This window comes from Perca flavescens, chromosome 13 (assembly GCF_004354835.1).
Source record: "Perca flavescens isolate YP-PL-M2 chromosome 13, PFLA_1.0, whole genome shotgun sequence".
Taxonomy (NCBI): Eukaryota; Metazoa; Chordata; class Actinopteri; order Perciformes; family Percidae; genus Perca; species Perca flavescens.
In genome coordinates this window covers 33,013,991-33,025,368 of record NC_041343.1, presented here as the reverse complement: position 1 = coordinate 33,025,368, position 11,378 = coordinate 33,013,991, and the positions used below count along the sequence as shown (strand labels likewise).

Genomic DNA, 11,378 nt, shown 5'->3' with positions numbered 1-11,378 from the left:
AAATGAGTTCTGTCTATTTCAGTTTACACAACTCAGCAGAGTGTCCAGAAAACCCATAAAACATTAGTCCAGCATAGAGGGGCTGAGTGAATGTGGTCTGGACTCTGTGGAGGAGAGTCATGGTTTCAGAGACGCTGTAGAAGGACAGAATACCTGCACTGTGATCCAGGTACACTCCTACTCTGGAGGACACAGGACCTGAGACGGGAGTTTGGACTTTGTTGGAACAAAATGTATATTTGTTGATGCCACAATATAACGCCCAAGATTTGTTATTGTATCCAAATCCACATTTATCCAACCCCCCTGCTCTGCTGATATTCTTGTATGAGACTGCTACAGAAACTCCTCCTCTCCTCTCCACCTCCCAGTAACAACATCCAGTCAGACTCTCTCTACTCAGGACCTGATACCTGTTAGTGAATCTGTCTGGGTGACGAGAATAAGACTGATGTTGACCCATTACTGTAGATTTCCTGTTCCCCTCAGATAATAACAGCCGTGTGTATGCTGTGTTTGGATCCAGTGTGATTTCACGTGAATATTTTAAGAATCCAGCTCTGGTCTTGGGCTCTGGTTGTAGCAGTAAAACATCCACTTCAGTCCCTGTCAGTGAGACGTTTGTCCTCTTCTCTCTCAGGACGTCCTGTAGTTTATCTCTGACTTCTGACACGGCTGCTGTCACGTCCTCAAAGCAGCTCAGAGGACGGATATGGATGCTGGATGCTGATTGGCTGAGTGGTGACAGTGAGGGGTAGTTGTGTAGAAACTGGGTGTGATCATCTGTGTGTGAGAGCTTCTTCAGCTCAGCGTCTTTCCTCTTCAGCTCAGTGATCTCCTGCTCCAGCTTCTCCTGAAGCTCTCTGACTGGATTCACTTCACTTTTCTGCTGGGATCTGACCTGCTGCTTCACATCAGAGCTTCTTTTCTCCAGGAGACGGATCAGCTCAGTGAAGATCTTCTCGCTGTCCTCCACTGCTTTATCAGCAGAGAGATTGATGGCCTCCGCCTGCTGTTGAAGCAGCTTCACATCTTTCTCTCTGTCCTGGATTCTCTGCTGGATGGTCTGTCGACTCCCCTCGAGCTCTCTCTGCCTCTCAGCTCTCTCTGCTGCAGCTGAGACTGTGTCGTGGCCTTTATGTTCGTCCACAGAGCAGAGATAACAGATAAGCTGCTGATCAGTACGGCAGAACATCTTCATCACCTCATCATGACGAGAGCAGACGTTCTCCTGGAGCTTCTTGGACGGCTCCACCAGCTTGTGTTTCTTGAATGTCTCTGATTCATAATGAAACTGAAGGTGTTTCTCACAGAAAGCAGCCAGACATTGCAGACAGGACTTGTGTGCTTTGAGTTTTCTCCCGGTGCAGACATCACAGGCCACATCTTCAGCTGCAGCATAGCAGTGATCAGCAGGAGCAGCTTGGAGTCCAGTCTTCTTCAGCTCCTCCACTAAATCTGATAACAAGTTGTTTTTCAGCAGGACAGGCCTCGGTGTGAACATCTTCCTGCACTGAGGGCAGCTGTAGATGTACTTACAATCCTCTCCATCCCAGTGGCTTTTAATACAGTTCATGCAGTAGTTGTGTCCACAGGGAGTAGTCACCGGATCCTTCAGTAGATCCAGACAGATGGAACAAGAGAAGGTTTCCCGGTCCAGCTGAACTCCTTTCTGCGCCATTTCACCTCTCGTCTTCCTGAGATGTGAAACTGTGTGGGAGGAGTTATTAAGTCATACTACACACACACACAAACCCAACGTGATTCAACAGTGAACAGGTCCATCATGTAATGTGACTCTTTACTTTCATTTTCTCTGAACAGCAAACTCTTTACAGAAATCACTCACACACACACACGTATACACGAACACACGAACACACACAGACACGGACACAGACACACACACACACACACACACCTTTTCAGAACACCTGATATGAGTTGGTTCAATCAACTCAGAGTAGGTTCATGCGCGTACCACAATAAAAAGGCTGCATTAATGGAGCCATGATACTACGATTCACCATGGTAACAACCACAAACAAACGGGTTGGTGGAAATAGTCATGCACACGTACAGCAAGTTAAAAAAACCAAACACAGCGGCTGCTGCAAAAGAGAGAGAATTTGCGTGCAGAAAATTTCTACTAGAGTAAATGCGTATATTCCAGTATAGTGTATATCATATTTAATCATAAGTATAGCCTAATATTACTGGTGAAATGGTATTGAACCTATAATCTATTTCATTTAGGTGCAATCCTGCAGGCGAAAAAGTCCTAGTCCTACTAATCACATTCTGACGCTGCAGCACCATCATTAACAGAATTATAATCCATAAACTTTTATTTCAAAGGGTTTACATCATTCACCTGCAATACTGTGGAACTCCTTTTAAAAACGTTTAGGCTATAACACGTTTCAGAGCGAGTCACACTCTTCTGACGGCACTTTGCTACAGCGGCTTTACTAATATGCTCCGCATCACCAATATTTTAAAGACAAATGCCGATGGCAAAAAAACGTAATGCGACACAATAATCTGCTAGAATGTAAAAGAATAGATGGGTGATGTTAGTGATATGAGGATGATAAGGTTATGTAGGCTAGGCCTAGGCCTACATAACTGATCGACTGGGAAGAAAAACGATATCGCTCAAATAGAAAGTTATCTGAAAATTAAAATGTCGGGGCTTCGATATCATCTCCCAATGTATGTTTAACTCTCTGTGAAGTAAAGTAGCTTCTTCATCAATGGGATCGTTGACAAAAGGAAATGCCATGTTTTGAGAAATAAAATTGCATGGTTAATAAACCAACATATTTTTTTTATTATTCATGCCGATAACAAACTGCGCTAAAATGCGACCGATACAGACTGAATGAATGAATGAGGAAATGAGAGAGCACTGTGTCAGAGGGGGGAGACTGAGACAAACTCAAGGTTTCTTGAAGAAAACCTGCTGGCGACCAGGTTAGGTTCACAGGCTCAGTTACCATAGTAACTGACTCAGAGGTGAAGTTACCTCTCTTTCTGAAACAGAAAACCCAGAGTTTCCCTCATCTCAGGGTTAACAAACTCAGAGTTTTCACTAAACCTGCTTTCTGAAATACCACCCTGGAAAAACCTGGTCTAAAAACAGTGGCGCTAGTCTAAAGTCAGTGGCGCTAGTCTAAAGTCAGTGGCGCTAGTCTAAAGTCAGTGGTACTAGTCTAAAGTCAGTGGTGCTAGTCTAAAGTCAGTGGCGATAGTCTAAAGTCAGTGGCGCTAGTCTAAAGTCAGTGGCGCTAGTCTAAAGTCAGTGGTGCTAGTCTAAAGTCAGTGGTGCTAGTCTAAAGTCAGTGGTGCTAGTCTAAAGTCAGTGGCGCTAGTCTAAAGTCAGTGGTGCTAGTCTAAAGTCAGTGGTGCTAGTCTAAAGTCAGTGGTGCTAGTCTAAAGTCAGTGGCGCTAGTCTAAAGTCAGTGGTGCTAGTCTAAAGTCAGTGGCGCTAGTCTAAAGTCAGTGGCGCTAGTCTAAAGTCAGTGGTGCTAGTCTAAAGTCAGTGGTGCTAGTCTAAAGTCAGTGGTGCTAGTCTAAAGTCAGTGGTGCTAGTCTAAAGTCAGTGGTGCTAGTCTAAAGTCAGTGGTGCTAGTCTAAAGTCAGTGGCGCTAGTCTAAAGTCAGTGGCGCTAGTCTAAAGTCAGTGGCGCTAGTCTAAAGTCAGTGGTGCTAGTCTAAAGTCAGTGGCGCTAGTCTAAAGTCAGTAGCGCGTTATTCAGATGCTATTTTAGGGGCGCATGCTTGGCCATAATGTAGCATGTATACACTTCGCTTCTATCATCTACACGGACGCAGCAGTTCCCATTTTTGAAAACCATACAAAATTACAAGGAAAAATATTACTGAAAATGCGCTTCAGGTGTTTGGATCGGTAAGGAGGCTTTACAGTACAGTCCTCAAAAAGTCCCAGCATTCTTTGTGGCTTGTTGTGTTTTACACATTTCCATGAATCATGGATGTGTTGATGACATAAATGAGGAAATATTAGAGGACTTAAGGAGACGTGATGTTGAACTCCGGTGGGATTGGACACTCCGGCAGGATCTGGTCTGGGAGTGGCAATGCGCGATGTGCTCCTGGTGGAGCGGGTGGACAGAGATGGAGTGTGTGGGGGGGGGGGGCACAACAGGAGCAGGTGGTGCGTTTGGAAGCCCACGCTCCATGGCTGCAGCAATCCTCTCCAGACTTGAGGAGATGCGCCCGAGAGGCCGCAGCAACATCGCCACCCGGTCAAGACGAGCATTTATTACTTTGCCACATCTCGGACAGCTCCCGCTGGCGTGCGCCAGGCTAATCCACCGTTATAATAGCAATCCGCCATGGAACAAGCGCGCCTGCTCTTAAAGGGAATGTGAGATGACGCTCTGATTGGTTTATTGCACGTTACGCCCAAACCACACCTAGCTACTTCAGACCAACCCATTTTAGATTTGCGTTGGGTGCAAGAGTCATTTATCCCCCCGGTATCATAGCAACAGCACCAGCTTTTTATCCCTCATGAAAAGTTTTTTGGTGCAGTGCTGTTTTCATGTAAAATGAACAGAATAGCAGCTTGTTAACAATTAGATTTTTACTTGAGCCGGTCACCTAGAATGTCTGTACACGTTCCTGATGTCACTGTAAGACTTTTGCTGCCGAAGCTATTGAAGTGTTCGTGAATATGAAACTGGCTCTGCAGTCTTCCCCAGATCCCTAAAAACATACAGACATACACGTACATACACATGCTTGCAATGAAGACATGCTTTTTGCACGCTACAAACACTCCCCACACGATAGACAGATCAAATTAGACGCAAAAACAGCACAACAAACAAAAATAACTTTTGGAAAATATGTCCAAGTATTCAATGTGTTTGTCTGGTGTGTATACAAATTGCCTACCATGGTGTTAATTATACAAGGGAAGAAAATTTGATTTTTAGTTGATTCGGGAGCAACAATTTGGGTTTAGTGAAGTTTTGTTCTTTAAATCAGAAGCTCTCTGGTAAACTAGGGGTTTTTTTCCGTTAGAGAAATGGTTAGAAGAATGGTTATCTCAGAGAAGTTCACCATTCTCATGATTTGAGTATATTCAGATCCTTAGGATCCTGAACTAGATAAGAAAGGAAAATGTTCATTGTTTTTTTCTCCCTTCCATCTGAGTGTCCTGTAAATTTGTTATGCAGATTGCATTTGAAAATGTCTATTTGAAATTGAAGACTTTCTTTCACCCACGGGTCTTAGGAATGTTTATTCTTTTGCCCACTGGCTTTTAAGTTGTGCGGTTTGATAAAAATCACTCTTTGGCTGACATATTTTTGTTGCAGCCTAAAAGTACATATTTGTTTACAAATTTTAACGTAACACGTACCATGTCAGTCACACAACTTGTCACACTATTGATAATGTGTTTATTTGTCTCCATCAACAGGAGACTATAGAAAACCTATACGACAGCGTAGGCCTTGTATTCACAGTGTTTTACATATTCACTGAACCTGTGACTACAATAGATGCATATTCACACGGTAAAAACAACATTTTATCTACTGATGTTTCACCACCTTTTGTCTCAGGTACAGCGTTATCCCTGGGCAAAACACACAAATGTGACGTGGATTGATAGACAAATTGTCAACCTGTAGTCATCAAGCTGCGTTCGGACTACAGGCCCCAGATCACATCAGTACACGCTAAAACAGGAAGTAATCGACAGAAATCCGACCGTGTTTTTAACTCTTTATTGACGGATGGGGTTTATAGTTCCGTGTTTAGATTCTCCAACACGTACATTTATTCTCTCAAGCAACATAAATAAGAAGAATCATTTTTATAACAAATGTTAAAGTTTGTTTCATTCAGGACCTTCGAGCAGTAAATGCAGTGGGTCTATGCTCGAGCACCTAATGTCTCCCACAGCTAAATATAACATTCTGCAGGGAATGTTAAAGGTTTTGATTCTCTGTTGTCTCGTCTAACATTTTTCTTTCCTCAGTGTTCCAGTAGAAAAGACAGTAAATATCGTTTTATAGTTCTGGGTGATGGTAAGCTGTACACCTTGACACACCTTTCAGGAATACATTGAGTTGTTAATTAATTATGCCATAAATTACAGAAAGAATAACAGTGTGTTTATATGTACCCTGGAGAGATCCTTCTTTCTTTGAGAGAGGACAGCCAGAGGAGGAGACACACACACACACACCACACAGATAAGGCACGAGCTAAAACCAAACATGAGTAGTATAGTAGTACAAAAGAAATTTTGGTTTAAAGAAATGATTTTGATATACATTTTTGTTGAATGTTATATGATATGATGCTTCCCATAACAGGTAACGATTTGGATAAATAGAAGGCTAAAAACTTTAATTTGTAATGATTCTTGGAACTAGCAGATAGTAATTAGTGTTACTTTTGTTTGTAAACTGGAGATAAAAAAGGACATAAACAATGTATTTTGGGTAATTCGTCTTAGTTTAATGGTAATATTGCAAAAATGAAGGTTTAAATGAGATTTAATCCTAAAAGCAGTACATTTCATATCATACTCTAATGAGTTTTTGAGTTGCTATATCACAAATTGTTTTAACTAAATTAGTTGATGTTGACGTTGAAAACTTTACTGAGGTGAAAATTCCCCTAAAGAAATTATTTATTGAACTTTTGTTACGGATAAACAGGATTTGCTGTAAAACCTAGAACAATGTTAAGGATTAGAATATTAAACATATTATTTGATAGATACAAAATTGATAGACTATAAAAAAGGATCATCTACCCCCTGATTGACACAGTAGTGTAAGGGGATACAATAGTAATTGTTTTTGTTTTATTGGTTCCGATTTGCTCCAAAGAATTTTGCTCTAAAGATTTTTTTTCTTTATTTATACATAGGTAGGGAGAGGCCCATAATAAAAAACACCTATTTCTTCCACGGCAGTATAAGGGAAATGATAGGTTAGGGTAGGTTATTGCATAGAGAATTTTCTTCTGCTCTTTTGGCCATGAGAATCCAGGTCTCAAGCCTGGGGATTCCGTGGTGATAACAACTTCAGGAGGAAGGATTGGCAGATAGACGGTGAAAGAGACCATCGAGATCCTTCCAGTGACACAGGGCAGTGAAAGGTTCCAGGGAGAGTCACCTGGATACACGCATCACTACAAAAGGTTCCGGAGGAGAAGAGGAGGACAGGTTTTTCTACAACCTGCAACAAGTGACGAGCAGATCTTCTGCTGAGTCACCTACGAGGGAAATCGATTCAGAGATCAGCCTAACAGACGGCGTTTCTGTGCTATCTCTGAAATCAATTGCGAAAAACTGGAGTTTTTCTCACTGTTTGCAACACATTGAGAGAGGAGAAAAACCAGAAGTTTTTCCAAGGAGGAAAAACCAGAAGCTACATATTGGTATTGTAGCCTGCTGTTTAAAATCATTTCAGAAGACAGCAGTGATACTGATCTCTTCTCTGACAACCACAGCACATTCTCTGACAGTGACAGCAGAATATACTTCACAATTGTAGAGAACACACCACCTCTCTCTCTCTGAACACACAGACACAGTCACTGCACTTTCTTTTGAGGAACTGTTGACATTCCTCTGAGATAAACACACACACTTTCAGAGCCCCCAGTGACTTTGCTGGTCTCTGGTGCCCCTGAGACTGACCCTAAGAATGCCCCAGTGACTTTGCTGGTCTCTGGTGCCCCTGAGACTGACCCTAAGAATGCCCCAGTGACTTTGCTGGTCTCTGGTGCCCCTGAGACTGACCCTAAGAATTCCCCAGTGACTTTTCCAGTCTCTGGTGCCCCTGAGACTGACCCTAAGAATGCCCCAGTGACTTTGCCAGTCTCTGGTGCCCCTGAGACTGACCCTAAGAATGCCCCAGTGACTTTGCCAGTCTCTGGTGCCCCTGAGACTGACCCTAAGAATGCCCAAGTGACTTTGCCGGTCTCTGGCATTCCTGAGACCGCCCCAGTGGCTATGCCCTGGATGGAGACTTCGCCCATCTCTGGCGCCCCAGAGACTTTACCCTCGTCCTGCCCCCCAGAGACTTTACCCTCGTCCTGCTCCCCAGTAACTTTACCCTCGTCCTGTCTTCAGCCCAGCTGACCCATCGCCTGTCTTCAGCCCAGCAGACCCATCGCCTGTCTTCAGCCCAGCTGACCCATCGCCTGCCCGGCCTCCAGAAGGGTTCCGTCTTCGTCGACGGAAACCTGAGAGTCTTCGACGTCCTGTTCAACCAACCAAACAGGAAGAATATTCTAATATATGATGATAAGATGTTGACAACATACCATAATATCCAGAATGAAATGAAGGAGTTTTCTGCTGATGTTTTATCGCCCTCTGCTGATCAAAGTGTTAAACTCAACAGGATGAATAAATGTTACATATTCAACTCTGATTCATTACATGTGATTCATATTTCACCAAAGTTAGTTTATTTAACATTGTGTTTACGTACATTCATCTTATTTATTAAAACTAATCCATTCATAAATATCCAAATATCCTGTTAGATTTGGATGATCAGAAACACAGCTGTTGTTTAGCATTACATCACATGTATGCACACTGCTCTACTGTTTATATCTTTGTAACGCAGAGCTTTTCTTAGGTCTATTCACAATATGACACTTTTTGGACTCTTTCAACACTTTTTGGGACTTTTGATGCTAGACACAAACTTTACACACTAGTAGAAAGGTAGCCAAAAGCTAGTTAAAGCTAGTTAAAGCTAGTTGTAACTTAGTTGTCTCTGTCTAAGTGTTTGTCATGGCTGCAGTCTGCCCTTTCCTTAGCAGTGTACCAGATGGTGATGGAGCAGCTGAGGATGGACTCAGTGATGGCGCTGGAGAAGTGTCCTCACTCAAATCAACTCCACTTGAGGAATGCCCTAATAAATGAAACCCCATTCTGCATTTTACCTACAGCCTTGACTTACACACTTCTGCTGTGTGTGTGTGTGTCTGTGTGTGTGTGTGTGTGTGTGTTTGTGTGTGAGTGTGTTGGGTGTGTGTCCGTGAGTGTGTGTGAGTGTGTCTATGGCTGTGTGTTTGTGTTGGGTGTGTGTGTGTGTGTGTTGGGTGTGTGATACTTGGGATGTAATATTATACTGAGGAAACAAAGAGCAGACAGTCTACTGTACTGGGAAATATAAGCTGTAGGCTTTAGATGCTCCAATGATCACACCATTTATGTAGAACAAATATTTGAATAGATTCCTGTTTGATTTTTTATAATTTTTTTATTCTTTATTTATAAAGGACAACACACATTAATCAAAATTTCTGTAAATGTGCCAGTGTTAGCCAGCCGGCTAATTTTCAACTGTAGTCCTTTTGGCCAGATGATTTTAGACCACAGCAAAAGGAAGAAGCAAGACATTAGTACATTTGGTGGCTGCTGAAACATGTCTTGCACCAATTATATAACAGTCACACATAACAACATGAGGTAGTCACACACACACATATACACACGCACACACATGCGCACACACACCATGTTATCTCTGGTCACTAACTGGGAATTTAAAGGAACAAGCCGACTTATTGGGAATTTAGCTTATTCACCGTAACCCCCAGAGTTAGACTAGTCCATACATACCCTTCTCATCTCTTATTGGGACTTTATCTTATTCACTGTAACCCCCAGAGTTAGACTAGTCCATACATACCCTTCTCATCTCTTATTGGGACTTTATCTTATTCACGTAACCCCCAGAGTTAGACTAGTCCATACATACCCTTCTCATCTCTTATTGGGACTTTATCTTATTCACTGTAACCCCCAGAGTTAGACTAGTCCATACATACCCTTCTCATCTCTTATTGGGACTTTATCTTATTCACCGTAACCCCCAGAGTTAGACTAGTCCATACATACCCTTCTCATCTCTTATTGGGACTTTATCTTATTCACTGTAACCCCCAGAGTTAGACTAGTCCATTCATACCCTTCTCATCTCTTATTGGGACTTTATCTTATTCACTGTAACCCCCAGAGTTAGACTAGTCCATACATACCCTTCTCATCTCCGTGCGTGCTGTAAGGCTGTCTGACGGCTCTAGCGGCATTAGCCCAGCACAGATCCTGCAGGTAACTGGTTCCAGTAATCCTACTGCTCCCAATAAGTGACAAAATAAGGCCACAGTCACAGCGTGTACAAAAAACAACGTAACATTAGACACAGACATCTTCTAACTGTAAACAAACCGGGAACTATCTTCTCAGGCGGAAGAATATAGTACTTAGGCGGAGTGATATGCTCGCAGCAAGCCTGTCTGAGAATATAGTTCCCGGTTTGTTTACTGTTAGAAGATTTCTGTGTCTCATGTTACGTTGTTTTTTGTACACGCTGTGACTCTACAAATCACAACATGTAAATAGGAACATGTTGGTGTTATTTTGTCACTTTTGTCACAATTTGGAGCAGTAGGCTAGTTGGAACCAGTTACCTGCAGGATCTGTGCTAGGCTAAGCTAATACTGGAGCCGTCAGACAGCGTTACAGCACGCACGGAGATGAGAAGGGTATGTATGGACTAGTCTAACTCTGGGGGTTACGGTGAATAAGATAAAGTCCCAATAAGAGATGAGAAGGGTATGTATGGACTAGTCTAACTCTGGGGGTTACAGTGAATAAGATAAAGTCCCAATAAGAGATGAGAAGGGTATGTATGGACTAGTCTAACTCTGGGGGTTACAGTGAATAAGATAAAGTCCCAATAAGAGATGAGAAGTGTATGTATGGACTAGTCTAACTCTGGGGGTTACAGTGAATAAGATAAAGGAACAATAAGAGATGAGAAGGGTATGTATGGACTAGTCTAACTCTGGGGGTTACAGTGAATAAGATAAAGGACCAATAAGAGATGAGAAGGGTATGTATGGACTTGTCTAACTCTGGGGGTTACAGTGAATAAGATAAAGACCCAATAAGAGATGAGAAGGGTATGTATGGACTAGTCTAACTCTGGGGGTTACAGTGAATAAGATAAAGTCCCAATAAGAGATGAGAAGGGTATGTATGGACTAGTCTAACTCTGGGGGTTACGGTGACTAAGATAAAGTCCCAATAAGAGATGAGAAGGGTATTTATGGACTAGTCTAACTCTGGGGGTTACAGTGAATAAGATAAAGTCCCAATAAGAGATGAGAAGGGTATGTATGGACTAGTCTAACTCTGGAGGTTACAGTTCAATTCAATTCAATTCAATTTTATTTATAGTATCAAATCATAACAAAAGTTATCTCGAGACACTTTACAGACAGAGTAGGTCTAGACCACACTCTATAAATTCCAAAACCCCAACAATTACAGTAATTCCCTCAAGAGCAAGCATT

General features: G+C 42.3%; 2 protein-coding genes across 2 annotated transcripts; one reads left to right on the top strand and one right to left on the bottom strand.

The window, feature by feature from the left end:
- On the bottom strand, positions 1-1,686 carry LOC114566773 (tripartite motif-containing protein 16-like). Its single transcript, XM_028595505.1, has one exon. The coding sequence runs from the start codon at positions 1,679-1,681 to the stop codon at positions 14-16; it is 1,668 nt and encodes a 555-aa protein (XP_028451306.1). The 5' UTR covers positions 1,682-1,686; the 3' UTR covers positions 1-13.
- Positions 1,687-6,342: 4,656 nt separating this feature from the next.
- On the top strand, positions 6,343-8,139 carry LOC114566284 (cell wall protein RTB1-like). The gene is made up of 2 exons (XM_028594609.1): positions 6,343-6,358; positions 7,652-8,139. Exons 1-2 carry the CDS (start codon positions 6,343-6,345, stop codon positions 8,137-8,139), a joined length of 504 nt encoding a protein of 167 aa, XP_028450410.1.
- The last annotated feature ends 3,239 nt before the right edge of the window (positions 8,140-11,378 follow it).